Here is an 18,556-nt window from a genome sequence, read left to right as displayed (position 1 = left end):
TGGTTGTCGTGGCAACCTCCAATTTGAACTTTGAACCCAAAACAATTTTTTATGCTCTAAAAATGTGGAATTGCAAATAAATTTTGTCTTGTGTCCATAGGCGAATACAAATCCATAGTATTTTGTATAATGTTATTTTTGCATTATTTTATTCTTGAGGGATTGCTTCTTAAAATGCCCGTTTAGCAGCCTACTTTTTCAAAGCTGACAGAAGGATAGACTAGGTAGCCTAAATAATGTTGAAATGTAGCTACATTACATTACATTAAATTAAATTAAACAAATGCACAAATTCTATCAACCTAAGAAATCAGAATTCCTCAGTATCCTACCTGGGGTTTTCAGTGGAAATCCCTTCCCAGCAGATCCCTTTAGTTACACAAAAGGCATGCAGAAGTTTTATTGTAGGGATCTGAGTAAAACCCTCTAGAGCCTGTTATTGGATTACCTCACAAAAGACAAGCAAATGCTTTTGTAGGTCATCATAACTTAAACAGGGTATAATTATTCACAAGCCATTATTCACTGAATGAATTCACTGAAGCCTAAGTGTAAATCATGGTAAGAGTGTTTGAATGTAACATTTCAACCCTTACCCAGTGTCCAAAAAATATAAAAGTAGAAATAAATATGACCAAAAACAAGAAGTAGATGTCTGGAAAATGTTTTAATGGTCTGAGAGTAAAACAGAATACTATCAGATTAAAGTTTCCTTACATTTTTCATTACAGGAAGTGAATACTGCCCGTGAAGTAAAATGAGAGACACATTTTCATTGGTCAACAGTAACTTGATCAATTAGACAGAGGGCGACTTTAGCGATCATAATCAATCATAGCCTTCATGAATGCAATTGAGGAGCATGCTTGCTTAAATTTAAGGAAATCTGGAATGATCTACATGTGCATGATTCAAACGTCAGGCATTTCACTGTACAATACTGTACATGAACATGAGGTAAATCAACATGGTTCAACAGTAATGTGGTCACACATTGCTACTAATAACTCAAGTGCTCATGTCTTTACGGACAATTTGGTAAAATACAGGAGTACAATACATAATTACACAGATTAGTTTGCATGTAAAATTTACAGTTTCGATTGACAAGGATACGTTTTATGGGACTGAATTGAAGAGCACAGTTTGAGATGACCTACTTAATTAACTATACTGAAGTAATAGTTCATCAAAACACATATCCACATCAGGAGACATTAAATCATGAGCACTCACGAGCTGTGTGCATGTTAAAGCTGCTGGAGCTGGATATTGTTTCAAAGAACAGTAACATTTAACAATAAAGTATCAGAACCAACCTGCGGTCATGTTATTTTCCCCCAATGGCTGATCTAGCTTGGGTCTTTTGGATGAGGAATGGTCGGAAGGCATCACTGAGGGGCTATCTACAGTACATTCTGATTTTGTGTCCCAACGTCCCTGAAACAGTTTGCAAAGTTTTTTCCAAACCTTCACTGCACTGGTCCAAGTAAAGTGGTAATGGAAATCTGATCAAACTTCCTCGCAAATCTCTCTGAAGAGTCTTGTCCTTACCAACTCTACTGGAGCAAATACCTTAAGCATGTAATGTAGTGTTCTGAGAAACTGAATGCCCTATTCAAACAAAGACTTGCAGATGAGTTCAGCTAGAGTTAGGCTTTTCAGGACCAGTGCTATGAGCTCTGCGTGCCTTGCTTTTCACCCAAATTTCACATTATTAAAACATTAGGGTTAATACGTTTCTAGTGAATGCTTCAGTAAGGCTAATTACATTCAATAGTAAGAACCACACAGGAAACACAATCTATTTCACCTATCATACTAATCCTCAGACTGATGACCACAGAAAAAAGTGCAAACTCAACTTATGAGAATGGAATGCCCTCAACAGTGCCCCAGTAGCAGAAGCAGTAGCGCCCCCCCACACACACACACACAGGATGCGAGAGTCTATCGGAAGAGAGTCTGGAGTCGTCGGAATCTCTCCCACTACATCTGATCTCTGAAGGGAAAGTTCTGATCTTTACTAAGCCTACATAGAAGGCTCCAGGTCATCTGATTTAACAAAGCAACGAGGAAGTCATTGCCATGAGGGGAGGACTGCTGAAGCTCACAGGGCACACAGGAGCGGAAGGCTGGGAAAAAAAACTGTCAGGGGTCTTCAGAGAGGGTAGGAGAGATGTAGTGTCCACACAGAATTAGGAAAAAGACAGAGGAGACATTGGGAAGTGTAGGGTCCACTCAAAAGAGAGGCAGCAGGTCCAGTAGAGAGGAGGTACAAACTGCAGAGTCAAACCGTTGAACACACACCCAAACACACACAGACACACGCACACACACACAGAGACACACTAACACACGTCGTTTCAGTCCATCTTCTCCTTCTGGACCAGCTTGGGGGCATCCACAAAGTCCTTCCCATTGAAGACTATGACAGCGGTGGTGACCACACTGGCCATGCCCCAAAACAACACATACGCCAGCGTCTCGGTCCAGGTGTCACCTAGGAAACAGTGGAGAGTTCTCATCAGAAAACCTTTAAACCCCTTTAAGCCATAAACACCACACACATCATCATCCTCCTCATCATCATTAGCAGCAGCAGTAGCATCAGTGAATAAAACTTACACCCCCATTGATCAATGTCAGCCACTTTTATAGTTCATTTTTGCTACGCTATACTAAAGCTATATCACACTTTGTGTTGCTACAGTGTACTGAATGTAAACACAGATGTAATTGCCTTCTAGACATGGTATATAACTGTGTATCTACAATTAAAAATCATAGTGGTTAAGTGTGAGAGTGCATTAGGTTTTGATCTGCCAATTGGGTAAAAATTAGAAACTAAAATCAATAGTTAAATAAAGTTTAGTAAGTCCTCTACAGAAAATGTAATCTGCACTATTGCAATCTAGAAAAATGCACTCTTTATTACTGCAATATATAGATGTGCATTTCTCTTACCGGCCATTAGGAGGCAGAGGATGCACATGGAGAAGGCCACCAACAGGACAAGAGGCAGCTGAAAGAAACAACACAACTTCAACATAAAACACACAACAAAACACACTTCCTATGTACACACTTATGCACACAAAGGATGCATTACAGACATCCATACCTCCACAGAAAATTCCAGCATTAGCAAACACACATATACAATCATCCAACCATGCAAACCCACATGCAATCATCCAACCATGCAAACCCACAACCACAGTCACACACACACACACACAGTTGTGGCTCACCATCATGAACTTCCAGTCCTTCTGCACCTGCAAGGGCGTTGGTCCTTCTGTGTCATCCACAGTGTAGTTGCCCAGGAACAGGTCAATAGAATCCTGGAACCCACCCAACACATTACACTTCCACCACACTTACCATTCCACATCACTAGTCACACTTACATCAGCTTCTGTAAGCCATTACCCAATATTATCCTACTGAAACACACTAACACGCCAAAGTGACACTCATCATCTCAACATCAAGTCATACTAACACTACACCTCCTTGAATCAGCCCACACAGTAACAACAGATAAACAAACAAGCACACAAACAGTTGCTGACATTACACATCCAAGCTACAGTTCCGGCGCCGACAAGAGTGGCAGCCTACTCAGTAGCTCCGTGTCTTAGTGTTTGTTTCTACGACTTTTGTTTACTTGAATTTCCCCTGGGGATCAATAAAGTATCTATCTATCTACAGCGTCCGCTGAACATTTCACTGTCCTACTATCAATGCACCATCATCCCAGCATAGGAGCAAAGTCATATGTGGGTATCACATCGGTGTCATACATCCCACCACCACGACCACAAAGGGCCGGATGGCCACCCAGACATCTACAGATCCACAGTGAGTCACCTGTGACCTGTCAGGACCTGCAAGATGTGCTGCCGGATGCTGACTCATGTCAATAATCTTAAAGGTTGCCCACCACACACGCACACAAACCTGTCTATAGCCATCAGAGAAGTTGTTCTTGTAGTAGCGGATCATGGAGTTCCAGCCATCCATGACTAAACCCCACTGAGACCGCTTCCCTGTCCTGCAGAAACACACACACCAGAGAAGTGTATTACCTCACGTATGCACACACACATAGTCAAGTTTCAACCGTTTGTTTGTTTGTGTTAGACATATTTATAATTGTCAGCAAGACAATTACAAGCATTTTTTATTTTAATTCAAACATGACCACATGGCCAACACAAGTGAGTCAGTACTCTTGCACATTCCTAATAGCGTGCATGTTACAAAGTGTAATCTCTCCAGGAAAACGGGCACAGTGGAGTCCTCTGTGTATGTTCATGGAACCCACAACGTTGGGCTTGTTGCTTGGTTCCCGTGTGACCGCAAACACATTTCCTCTCACAGTGGAAATGACTAAAGGGAAGAGAATATGACTAAAGAGAGGAATGAAGCACCTGGTAAGTTTGCCCCTCACAATATGACATCACAGCCAACCACCCACCCAACACCGCACGCACACACACACACACACACACGCACACACACACTGCACCCACACACACACACACATGCACGCCACACACACACACACACATACACACACACACACACACACACACACGCACACACACACACATACACACACACACACACACACACACACACACACACACACACACACACACACGCACACGCACGCATGCAATACGCACACACACACACACACACACACGCGACGCGACACACGCGACGCACACATGCACACACACACACACACACACACACGCGACGCATTCACACGCGACGCATGCACATGCACACACACACACACACGCGACGCACACACACGACGCACACACACACACGCACACACGCCCACACACACACACACGCACGCACACACGCGACGCATTATGCACACACACACGCACACACACGCCCACACACACACACGCACGCACACACGCACGCACACATGCACACACACACACACACTTTGTAGATGTATTAGTCATTGGAAGTGCTACCTGGTGAAGTCAGTCTTAAGGGCACCGGTGCCTGCATACTGCTTAGCACACGCGTCAGCGTTATCGGCCCAGGCTGAAAAGGAGACAAAACACACGCGTGCGTGCATGCACATGCATGGACAAACACGTTAGTGGGTCACACACACCACACACTCCACAACCATCTGCCTAGCAGACAGGAAGGGGCTCAATGCCCATGGGAACCCGAGGTCAAATCTGGCCTAAGGTCATTCCCTGAGCCCACCTTCCCATTTAGCTAACTAGGCTAACTGGAATTACCCACTTTCAGTGACCTATACCAAGTTAGGCCAAAAGTGTCAGACTGGGTTATTGGACACACAGAGAAGGGTCTGTATCCTTTTATCTAAATCTTGTGTAGACAGCAATACACTAATTTCACATGGTTAACAGTTAGCAGCAGTGAACTCACCATTTTTATAGATCTTCTCAAAGTCTGCCTGCTCATCAATCTTCTGGCCAACATTGAGGACTCCCATCCTCTGCATTCAACAGACATCATGAGAGAGAGTGTGTTATCAGGGTTGAAACCAGTGTGTCCGGTCTGAAGAGAACTTCTCCTTCAGCCTCGAAGGTCAGGAGACAGAGGCAGCAAGTGTGTGTGTGTGTGTGTGTGTGTGTGTGTGTGTGTTGTTTATGTGTGCTTGCCCAACCTGAAGCTGGTTTTGAAGTGAGCGTCGGGCCAGAAGACTCTGGATGACATTGGTCCGGTCAAGACAGTCCATGCAGTTACTGCGAAACATGCCACTCTGCTGAGATACCACCTTCCCGTCTGAGTCCACCCAGAAGTACCTGCACACATGCAGACAGATGCCATCAGGAGGTGTCTGTGTCTGTGTCTGTGTCTGTGTCTGTGTCTGTGTCTGTGTCTGTGTCTGTGTCTGTGTCTGTGTCTGTGTCTGTGTCTGTGTCTGTGTCTGTGTCTGTGTCTGTGTCTGTGTCTGTGTCGACTTACGCATACTCATCCTGATTCTCTGCTACATCATCCACCAGAATCTGCAGCCGATGCCAGCGCATCTTACTGCACTCCTTATGGAAGTCAAAGGCAACATACCTGCAAACACACAAACACCAGGGAACAGAGGTCAGACAGCTACCAAAGAGAACAACAGAGCCAACCAGACAAGAGCCAAAGCATGAAGACCCTACAGTGGCCAGGGAGTAGCCAGGAGAGGGAGCAGGCATGTGCAGCTTGCTTCAGATTACACGCCGGAGGGTGCCTGAATGGCCGTAATGGCTACTGCATAACTTCAAGGTGGATGACACCAGGGTAGATTTTTTAAATCTGATGAAGGCCTTATAGGCCGAAACGTAGTTTAGTAAAGACTTGCCATATGGAGCCAGAGTGTGCTGCACTTTTTTTACCTCTTGAACTTATTGCCATTGGCTAGCACCTCCCTAAAAATCAGTTGGTTTGCGTTACTAATACCTTTCACAAACAAGAGCAGAGACAGAGGCTATGATGTCAAAGACCAGGGGTCAGGAGTCAGCAGAGGCAGTGCCTTACCTAATAAGGCCGTTGTCCATTCCGTCCACCATCTTAGCGAAGGCCTCCTCCAGGGGCTTCTCTGAGCCCTTCTGATTCACCTGGGACACACACAGACACACACAGACACAGACACAGACACACAGACACACAGACACACACACACACACACAGACACACACTCTCTTAGCAAGGGGTTAAAATTGTTTAAAAGCTTTTAGACCTCTAGCATCAGAAACCACAAATAATATAAGGGTACATCTGTGGTGACAGAGCTATCTCGCCAAGGCCATATTAGGAGCATACTGAGAAATATAAGTGAAAGTTGATTAGCATCTCAACCTGCACCATGCCGTTATCCCTATCTGAGACTAGCTATTATATAAATGCAGTGTAACAGTGTAACCACAATCAACGGTGTCCCTTGAGAGTGTTGAAACCTGACTCATCTGCCGCTCTGCAAATCTGAGCGGAGATAAGAAATGTCAGAAAACTCTGAGGCACGCCGTGCAGATGCGATACTTCGTAAAGGGTAACAGACAGTGCAATTCGTCATTGTGAAAGGAGAGGTGGTTTGTGGTTGCCGGTATGTAGGCAGTACGGCAAAGGTTCACCAGAACACTGGTTTGCCAGCTGACATCAAAGAATGAAGAAACCCAATGCACCATCATACACACAGACACACACACACACACTTTGATGGTTGAGGCAAATCAAACATTTGCTTAAAAAGCCACATACACTGTGGAGTGACTTATGTGTGTGTGTGTGTGTGTGTGGGTGGGTGGGTGGTTGTGTGTGTGTGTGTATGAATGCATTTGAAAATGTCCGCCTCTGTATTTGACCATGGTTATATATGTATCCCTAACTTTTTGATACGGAAAAGTCTGTGATTGTTATGTATGCCACAAACAAGCATCTGCAGGTGAGTACTTACCAGATTGAGTATGACCTGCTTTCCATAGATAAGCACTTGAGACTCAAAATGCCTCTTGAAGCCATCCATCTGTGAGGACAAACAAACAAACGAAGAGCATTACTGATAATTCATATCTATTGATCGGTACTCTCCAACCTCACATCCCCATATCTGATTGGCTGCCATCTCCCAGGCCTTACGTGATTGGTGCTGTTGCTGATCAGGGGTTTGGGCTTGTACTTCAGGTTGGGCCGTTGGGACCAGAAGAACGGCATTGAGCCTCGTGTCTGTCAACATGAGAACATAAATACCACACACACACATATTTGGTCATTGTGATTGATGATGGAATTAGACAGATACACACAAACGCACGCGCACACATGCACGCGCACACACACGCACGCGCACGCACGCGCACACACACGCACAGAGTGAAGCGCACCCAGCCACAAAAGCATAAATAATCTTTTAGGCTGTCATCTTGTTCATTCACTGCACAAAATACACTTAAACTGATTTTGATACAACCAACCACTGATGTTGATACAACCAACCACGCTGTATATGGATCTTGGAACTGTGGATAATAATGGAGATTCCACACAAGTACAGCAACAGTGTCTCACTTCATGCCTACATGCCTCCACAGATGAAAGAGACTTTCGAATGAGGTCCAACATCCTGTATGAAACTTCCCTAGCAAGCATGCACCCTCCCCGTGATGTGCAGCGCTGATCATGATGTGCAACCACCACTCTGATGTGCAAGAGTACCACAAAGTTTCCACATATGCCGAGTCATGAACATGGATTGAGAACGCAATGGAGGACAATGATGGTGACGTTTTTTTGCAGCAATACTACGCAAGATAGCTGCTCATGGCTATGATTACATAGCAGATGCTTTTGTTCAATGCAACATATACATGGAATTAGATGCATCATAAGCTACTGTATATCAGGAAACATTACACATTAGTTACTCCCTCAGCTATGAGACACTGGGCATGCCGAACCAGGGTGCCTCCATCCACATCCAAAAACTCACCTGGACAAAGGAGGAACGCGCCCCTTGGAACTGCACAATCTGTTCCGTCTCCACAAAGTTTGCGGCATGCCCCTCAGAGTCAATGCCTGGGACACACATAGAAAACAGTTTGTATATGATTGTATAGGAATGGGGCATGCAAAGAGAGCATGCAAATGCAAAGAGAGCATGCAAATGCAGTATGTACACACTGAATATGGGGTTGGTAATATATAAATATGCATATAGCTGGAACTGCTTATAGTTCTGGAACACCTGCATCTGCATCTGGTGTATGCGCGTATATACGTGAATGTAATGTATGTGTACCTCTGACATAGTAGCGCACTCCGGCTCTGAAGCAGCTGCGTCTGGAGATGAGGATCCACTCAAAGATCTTGGAATTGATGCTGCAGGGCTTCATCACCACAACTGACACCAGTTAAGGACACTCACTCAGCTATCACGACTGCACTCAGCACTCAAAACACACACACACACACACACACACACACACACACACACACACACACAGGGCTTTGGAAGGATACAGCCATGGATGACGGGGAAGGCAAACTTGTGTAGCTATGTGACAGAACAAAACAATAGGGAGCATTACTTGAAGACCAAAACCATGAAATAGAATAGATGTAGGTGTAGGTGTGCGTTTGAAAAGAACATATAGCACATTAATCTGATAGGTCAGTTGGACTCAGATCGCACATACTCACCTCAGGCTGGCCAATGATGTCTCTGAGCAGGTTGCCATTCCAGACAAACCTCTGATCTGCCTGTTATAAACACACCCACAAATATACATATATTTTTATATATATATAAAAGTTACCACTACTTGACTCGTTAATATGGGCCCAGACGTCTGAGTATGTATCTGGAACTTAACAAAATGTAGTGTAGTGTTAATAATAAAGATACATGGATATTAGTGTGTCTTTATATCTCCACCTCAGGTGTTTGTGTTTATGTGTGTATGTGTGTGTGTGTGTGTGTGTGTGTGTGTGTGTGTGTGTTCTCACTCGCTCCAGAAGGCTCATCTCCTGGAAGTCTGGGCTGGTGTTGGCCAGTCTCTGCTGGGTGTGTGTGAGGTCATAGTCGGTGCAGAAGTAAAAGCCATCTGTATTCAGCACGCTGGTAATCATGCTGAGGAACAGCCGGTTGTCCTGGGTCTGACAACACAACAGTGAGAGGAGAGGAGCGGATGTGACTGCGTGCTTTCAGCACTCTCTTGGTCACATCAGAGAGTCACATTATCCTGAATGTGATGTATAGTATAGTTACTGTATGAGTATAGTTAGATCAAGTTGGATAGCTCCAGAACTCACGGCAAAGGATTGTCTTAAAGGAGCCACAACACTTTTATGACTATGTATGGCATATGAATGCTGTTCTGTTGACCTTTAGTTTTGTTGCTACTGTGCATGGAGGACGGGTCAATTTTGAGTTTTGCCCAACATTGGTGGTAGGTTTAGAGAAAAATTCAGCACATTTTAATCGTAGCGCAATAATGCCGATAACCGTGATGATTTAGGATCATTTAGGCTGGTAGATTTGACACACACACACTTAAAATGGCTTAAAATAACTACGCTACCACCATAATTTCCTGTTTATGACTAATGTGTGAATTGCTGAAATCCCCTGATGATGGGAATATAAAGTCTTTCTAAGGCCCGTTACACACTGGGTGCGTGGTGTGAGTGTGTCAGCTGCGTGGCGCGTTCGCTTTTATTTCCGCCAAAATCGTGTGCATGCTAGTCATAGGAGTCATGCCTATTTTTCACGCCACACGCAAGTGTGTTGGAAGGGTTTCCATTCAATACAGTGAGGAAAAAACAATTATGTGAGAAAAAGATTGGCAGAGCCACATCACACACTTTTGGTAAGCAGACATAGAAAACGCCAAGCACGCAAAATCCGGTGTGAAACGGGCATAACTGTACCATGCATGTACTGTAATGTTGCCATTCCACACTAAATGTTCAGCGATGCCAACCTATTCAAGTAATATTCAGAAACTTGGTGTCCAAAGATAATGCCGTCTTGGATGTGTGTCAAAAAACATGCTGCAGACATTAGACATCAAATGAAATCACTATTAGATTATATCAAAGTGCAAAAACAGTTGTAAAATATAAGAACAATGTTAAGGAGGGTATAGGAAAACCATCGTTGAACTACGGAAGTGCTAGATTCCACTAGTGACCACAGCAAGGCGTTATTAGAACATGCGGTGGCGGTCCTGGTTGGGCAGACACAGTGCAGATATGGAATGCGGTTTTATGTGGTTAACACTCCTTCTGACTATGTGCAGAGGAATTTTTTTTTAAATCAGATAAGGTTGTTGCAGCACCGTCTCAAACTGTACTGTGCCTATATCAAGAATTGGTCCCAAAACCAAGGCCTGTAAAATATTTCTGCTCAAATCCTATGTCTTGATAGGAAAATCACATTATCTGGAAACACACATTATCTGGGAAGCCATGTTTGAGCATTATTATAATTAAAGGTATTATTCATTGGCAGCAAACTTTTTAGGGTGGAAGACACACATGTTCTCAGTATGACTGAACCATCTTGATTTTCAACAAGGTTCTAGATTTTTTTTTTTTTTTAAAAAGTGCAAAGAGAGTGACATTAAGGATAGTATAAACTAATTTTTCTATGCATTTGGTATCAATCATTATTTTTTCTTTACTTTTTTATAATAACATTAAATCTTTACACCCCCCCCTATTTTGAGTCTTTGCTCGAAATTGCACACCGCCTACTAACAGTGGCCCTGTTTCCACACACTTTGACTTATATTCAAGTGCTTGACCTCTTTTGAAAGCAGAGGCCTAGTAGATTATTTTGGTACCAATAGATTGACTGTGTGATGAACTGTCAGAGAGTGGCAAAGGGTAGAATGATAGGGTTTCTTCAGGCGGTTTTATACATTTCTGGAAATGACCACATTCTGCCAACAACACAACTGAGGCCCACTACCAGGTATTGTGAATCTGTATCTCAAAGTAGATCAATATAGAATAAAATACGGGTACTTTAGACCATTATTTGCCAAGGTATGCTCATGTGTTTGTAAAATGCCCTATGGAAACTCCCCCTTAGAACTTTTGGTTACCCAAAATGCATACTGACAATAAAAGGCTTACTGTGTGGCAACCTCTTGGTGTAGAAGCATAATCCTGGTCTCAAATGAAAGGTAACACTTTGAGGTTTCTTGTAGACTATTTGGAATGTATGTCAGGGGTTCTGATATAGAATGACTACACAAAATATGGAATGATTACACAAAAGTCTCTACTTTTGCATTTTCTTTGTTGGTTCAATGGATGTGAATAAAATGGGACTACAGTATACATCTGCACAACTGATATTGGATAAAACAACATGAATGTTCAATTTCTAGGGATTTCTGTGAATATTTCAATACCCAATATGCTGCATCTACTTATTACTTATTGCTTTTAACATTTAATTGAGACATAGTAAGATTAATCTGACTATGTAAAGCACTATACAGATTGTACATGAAAACAGATACATTTATACAGAAGAGTTCAAGCTTTTCAATAGTGTATAATATTACTATGCAACATAGCAATATGGTGCACACAATTGATTTAGAATGTTGGGGGGAGGTGGGGGGGGGGGAGGGCACTGCAATTGGGGGACACCCGCAGTGTAAACAGGTTTAACTAGTAACAGAAGTAACAAACACACACACACACACACACACTCGTGTGCACACTTACTCCCCTCACAAGCCTTACAGGTTAATAGGATCTCCTCTTAATCTCGTTAAGCTGCGGGAGAGGGAGGGCCTGATCTGCACGCGTAACCAGGAACTCACACACACGTGCACGCACATACACTGACATTTATGCACGCACTCTCTCTCACGCACGTACGCTCTCACAAACTCTCTCTCTCTCTCTCTCTCTCTTTCTCAGTACACGCACGCACGCACGCTCTCTCTCACGCACGCACACACACACACACACACACTCCTAAGAAAACGTCTTCTCCCTACGCCCCAGGGACATACCACCACAACACAGGTACGAACATTAGCGCAAAGGTCAAGGCAACCGGTAGGGTCTTACACAACAGAGCTTTGTATGGGCAAATGTGGGAAAGTGTGTGTGTGTGAGCAGGGGGAGTAACAGCTCAACAATCCTACTGAGAGCTCAGTGGAGGGCTTAGTGCATCATTTTGGGGTCCAGTCATAGATTTGTAAATACAGAGAGGATAAACTGTTTTAAACAATTGCTTGCCATTAAGATGACAGAATTGACATGGTGACATGATCAGTTAAGACTGAACTCAATGTTCTTATTTATCTCTACTATTTCTATGAGATGTCACGTGATTGGCCATAATATAAATCTGGTGTAAATGCATAAAGGAAACATTGTGATCTGACTGATTGTGGGTCAGGAGTGGGGCCCATACACCCACTGTTTGCTAACTCTTCCCATATCAAATGTGATCATTAACCCTTAAAGGTGTGGGTTTTTGAACATTCTAACATAAGATTCCATTCCGCAACAATTCATGGTTCTAAAATTCGATGTTGAATTCCATGAACCATGATAGATCCCATGAACCCATGAACCCATTTTCCAACATTCCAGTAACACAGGTGTGACGGTACACCTTCTAAGCATTACTGGTTGAGATGGGATGTTAACCAAAATACAGTTGATGTTGTGTACATATCTAAATATTTCATTATGAGGCACAAACAGCTGAGTACAGTGTCATGTTATCCGGCTGAGCATGCCACTACGTGTGATTACCTGATTCTCAGTGAGGTGCAGGATAGTCTTCTTGTAAGGGATCACGTCAAACTCCGTTGCCTTCCAAACGGTGTGGCCAGCCAGTTCGCCCATCTTCTTCTTTCGTGTGATAACGATAAGGTACATGCCTGAGAGAGACAGGTATCATTGGTTTCTTCTATGTCTCACACACACAGTAATTTGGGCATCCTAATGTTCGTGAACAAGACCTGTGGTTCCTTGATGTGGGATTTGAATTCTGCAGTTTACCCATAACATAGACATGATTTTGTAACTATTGGTCATCCAATGACTTTTACAGCATGATTATTAACTAAATTTTCTCCTTTTTCACAAAGGCTATTGGCTACACAGATCAGTACACTGAAGTGTATGCATGTCACAATCGATAACAATATGTGATGCGATCTGGGAAAACCCTTCACATGGTGCAAATTTACTAACTTATAATTCTTATACAATCCAGCAACATCCAAGATTTTGGGAGGATGGAATCCAGGGTTTTACTAGGGGATGGCGTCCAGAATGTTGCTAGGATGGTATCAGAGAGGGTTGAAACGGAACAAAAATCGAGGATTTTTGAGTGCATTTTTGAAGGGTTTTCCTAGATCGCATCGCATTCTTCTTCTCCTCTGTGCCTGTAAGGTGTCTGTGTAAGTGTGTGTGTGTGTGTGTGTGTGTGAGTGTCTGCATGTGTGAGCATGCGTGTGTGTGTGTGTGTGTGTGTGTGTGTGTGTGTGTGTGTGTGAGTGTCTGCATGTGTGAGCATGTGTGTGTGTGTGTGTGTGTGTGTGTGCATGTGTGTCATGTGTGTGTGGTGAGCATGTCCGTGTGTGTGTGTGTGAGTGTCTGCATGTGTCCGCGTGTGTGTGTGTAAAAGTGTCTACATGTGTCTGCATGTGTGAGCATGCGTGTGTGTGTGTGTGAGTGTCTGCATGTGTGAGCATGCGTGTGTGTGTGTGTGTGTGTGTGTGTGTGAGTGTCTGCATGTGTGAGCATGCGTGTGTGTGTGTGTGTGAGTGTGTGAGTGTGAGCATGCATGTGTGTGAGTGTCTGCATGTGTGAGCATGCGTGTGTGTGTGTGTGTGTGTCTGCATGTGTGAGCATGCGTGTGTGTGTGTGTGTGAGTGTCTGCATGTGTGAGCCTGCATGTGTGAGCATGCGTGTGTGTGTGTGTGTGTGTGTGAGTGTCTGCATGTGTGAGCATGCGTGTGTGTGTGTGTGTGGCAAGATCACACACACCAGCAACCAGCCGGATTGTTCCCATGATGCCACAGATGGGCCGTGTGATGCCAGATGGAGGGATGTCATGAGTTCCTGCAACAACACAAAACCCACATGTTAAATGCTGCTAGTCTCTCTCACACACACACACACACACACACACAGGTGATCTACATGCTACGGTCACTATATTCCAATCCCAGAGTCAGTATGAAGATAGATAGATAGATAGATAGATAGATAGATAGATACTTTATTGATCCCCAGGGGAAATTCAAGAATTTCCCCTGACACAGGCGCCTGACAATAAAATACACTGTTGCTCCGGGTATATAGGAGCACTAGCATTTCTATATGAAAATGCTTCTTTGTTGTTACCACATAAATACACCACTCACCACAACTTTCAGATTATCTAGCACTTGTAGGTATTAAATGAAGGGTGTTCTTTGTTAAACATTTCCAGACTACATGATCTCATTGAAAACTGAATTGGTATTGCTAGCACTTGTATGAAGCGCCTGACACAATACCAATTCCGTTTTCAATTAGATCATGTAGTCTGGAAATGTTTAACAAAGAACACCCTTCATTTAATACCTACAAGTGCTTGCTAATCTGGAAGTTGTGGTGAGTGGTGTATTTATGTGGTAAGACCAAAGAAACATTTTCATAAAGAAATGCTAGTGCTCCTATATAGCCGGAGCAACAGTGTACTTTATTTCGAGGCTACAGGCTAGTGGTTAAGAATAAGAACTGAGCAATACAAGGTGGAGCAAAGTCAGTGTTGCCAGGCTGGAATCCAATGGACGGTGTGTGAAAGTGGACTGGCAGTACATGACTAGATTTACTTCCTATTTGTGGCCAACAATTGTGCCATTTAAACTAATAACGCAATGACCACACACATACACAAAACAGCATTGGCAGCACAGCAGACCTGTGAGGGTCATCTCCATGGAAATCCGGTCAATGACAAGGACATCAGTGGCGCCATCATCACAGGCTTCAATGTAGAACTTATCCACAGTCGCATGCCTGGAGATGAAATCATCAGTATTTGAGACAATAATCTCAAACGAAAACACATTACCAAAATCACCAAAACATGCATCAAAATGATCAAAATCAGGACAATTCTCATCATGTCTGACACTATGACAATCACCATCTAATGATTTATAGTTCAGTGGTTTCAAACATTTTGACATGTAGATGATGCTTTGAAGTAAGTGTTCTGATTTTGGTGTACTGAGTCTAAATTAAAGTCTGGTTTCATTGCAGTTAAAACAGCAGGTACTCTCGGGTTTGGGTCGGAATAGGTGGTTCCAGTACATCCAGTATATACATACATTCAGCTCCCTTTTAAGAGAAGGGTGCGCGTTCAAGGTACGTTTAGTTTGCGCATTGTTCCTCAGGGCGTGTGTGCAGATGGCATACAATTCAGATGTTGTAACCTGTGTCTCTCCACTGTCAGCTCCGCCTCTAGGCCTCTCCGAGAACTCAACATACAGCAGCGACAGGTGCAGTGCGTCAACCTCACCGTGCCAGCTAAGAAATGACTGCTAGCACACACTCTGCTGAGCAAGTTCAGTAAAGCTAATTGTCGAGAAGGCCTTTGCTGCGGCTGTCTGGCTTGTTTGATGCTATAAGGATACTATCGGCAGACTACTGTCTCGCAAAGCCAAGCTTACAGTAACATCAAAGCAGCCGAGCTGCGGGTAAAGCAAACGTAGCAGTTCAACAACATCACATAACACCACCGTGGTTGTCCATAACGTTAGCGAGCTAGCGAACTAGCTACAAAATACCCTGAGTGGAGAGTGTGTTTCAGAGACAGATATAACGTTGGCCCCATTTCATTACAATTCTACTGAATGACTATGAACGGAATCAAGCTAGCATTGCACTGTTTATTGTAAGAAGCAGTGCCATATTTAAAAACCTGTCCAAGACGAATGTAAGGGGCATATTATATAAAAGGATGCAGACTCCTTCTGAAGTGGAAACGCTGTTACTGTCAGCGAACTTTTGAATGAATTAGCAAGCTGCGAGACAAGCGCAGCTCAGTCAGCTAAGTCAGCATACAACTCGGCGAGTTTTATCTTATGGACAAGCGTGACAACTTATTTAGTAAATACACCATTTGAATTCGTAGGTACATCATTTGAACGCGATATATAATCATGTCGAATAAGTGTAAGATAAGAGTAAAAAGTTGAAAACGCATTACTCACAAATTGAACCTCTCGTAGGCGGTCGCCATCATTACTTCCTGTGTTGACTTCGTCACGTGACTGAAGTAAAAGAAGGTGTGGTTTGGTTAGTGCTTTGACGTCATGTGGTATAAGTTGTTTTTCCTCGATAGAGTTGGGACTAAATTGTGTAGGCCTCAAATATATCTTAGTAACTGGGGACATAGTATTCAGACACTAACGTAGGGTGGGGGATATTGATTAGTTTTTGTAGGCTTATCTTTTTGTAATTGAAAAACACGGTCTGTTTCCTTGCCTTGATCTCAAAACGTTTTCATCGGGTAAACACAGACGTCGGAATATTGCTCATACTATTGTACTATTATAATCTGTGGGCCTACATCCATCCATAAAGCCACCAGGAACTAGGCTACAGCCACTCACTCCTCACCTGAGGCTTACACCTTCCCCTCGAGGAGAGACATGGGAACTCCCCGCACACACCTAGAGAGCATTACGCATAAACCACCCATCCTCACCACTCCAGCTACGCGCGTTTGTGGTTGGCAAATCGAGTCGGGGGAAATGCACTTCGCCAAGGGTCTCTCCCCCTCTCTTCCTCTACAATGAACGCAGCGGATCTGCTCCGCATCAGGGCCAAGAGCGCCCCAGAATCACTGTATGTTACCCGATTTTCCTTGCCTTGCCCACACGGTGGCGAGCATAGCCTACCTTACACCAACATTGCAGAAGGAAGACCATAGGCTTAAACACCAAAATTGAGAACTTTGTTTTGTTTGTATTGTTTAAAAACTGTCCATTCCCCTTATCTGGGTCACATGGCACTGTCTTAAACATGCTCTATATATGCTTTTACCTATGGATCTATAAAAGAGCATTAAGTTAATTTTTTGTTTTTATCAAATATCCTAGCCTGGTTTTGTCATGTGCTCAAGCTTGTTTTGTATATGATAAAATGAAAACTATTTATTTGAAGTAGCTCAACCATAGGCCTACTAGATCACATATTTCCTCTTTCCTCAACAAGATCTGGGAGAATTGTTACTATTCAGGCATTGTATTCCATGTTCCAGTGAGTGAATACTCACAAAGGCAGCCCGGTGTCTCACTGCAAGCCTATGACATCATATTTCATCCAGGTGTGTTGTAGTATCTATTGCCCTCACCTGTGTCTGTGTTTAGGAGCTGAAGCATAAAACAAAAGGCACAGTTTGTCCCTTCTCAAACAAACCGCAAACATACTGATTCAGCGGGTTTTCATGAGTGCTTTACACATACAGTAGGCTATTACTCAGCCCTTTCATAAATAGGTAATTGTGTAAATGTTCACACTACAATCTTACTTTTGTAGCGTAGGTGTATTCCAATTTTAGAATGATCTCCACTAATAGACGTCTATGTGTCACACATCCTGGCTACAGACACTTGTAAGGCACTTCTGGTTAATGGCTTTAATTATCCAAACATACACTCTAATTGGATACAACATACAACAGCAGTAGACTTTTTAAAAATGTATATATCATTTAATGTGAACATTTGAATGATTTTTGTCCAGGCTTGGATTGGTTTTATTAAATAAAACCAAACTATTGGTTTTATTAATATGAGCGTAAAATATAGGATATGAAAGATTCAGAACTGGAGTAAGGACAGGTTTTCAGTGAGTGTAAGGAAAAGTATATGGCTAATGACAGTTAAAGATAAACAGATAGCAGATACTCCATTGCCTAGTAGTAGCCTAACCACTCTCAGTGAGTGTGCAAAAGTCCTCGAAACATTCACAGCTTTGAAATATGGGGTATCTTTCTTAAACCTGTGATCTGACA

The 18,556-nt window shown here is 43.1% G+C and overlaps 1 protein-coding gene across 1 annotated transcript; it reads right to left on the bottom strand.

Annotated features, from left to right (window-relative positions):
- Nucleotides 1–648: 648 nt before the first annotated feature.
- sacm1la (SAC1 like phosphatidylinositide phosphatase a) lies at nt 649–16,808 on the bottom strand. Its single transcript, XM_048230083.1, has 20 exons — nt 16,749–16,808; nt 15,452–15,549; nt 14,530–14,604; nt 13,288–13,415; nt 9,502–9,651; nt 9,196–9,255; nt 9,016–9,049; nt 8,795–8,896; nt 8,486–8,571; nt 7,636–7,722; nt 7,454–7,522; nt 6,538–6,617; nt 5,986–6,084; nt 5,684–5,822; nt 5,443–5,512; nt 5,013–5,085; nt 3,967–4,060; nt 3,255–3,347; nt 2,968–3,025; nt 649–2,503 (listed from the first exon to the last, which is right to left on the bottom strand). The coding sequence occupies exons 1-20, from the start codon at nt 16,778–16,780 to the stop codon at nt 2,367–2,369; spliced, it is 1,764 nt and encodes a 587-aa protein (XP_048086040.1). The 5' UTR covers nt 16,781–16,808; the 3' UTR covers nt 649–2,366.
- Between the last annotated feature and the right edge of the window lie 1,748 nt (nt 16,809–18,556).

This window comes from Alosa alosa, chromosome 20 (assembly GCF_017589495.1).
Source record: "Alosa alosa isolate M-15738 ecotype Scorff River chromosome 20, AALO_Geno_1.1, whole genome shotgun sequence".
NCBI lineage: Eukaryota > Metazoa > Chordata > Actinopteri > Clupeiformes > Clupeidae > Alosa > Alosa alosa.
Note: the sequence above shows the minus strand (reverse complement) of the source record. Positions and strands in the feature narration are given on the sequence as shown.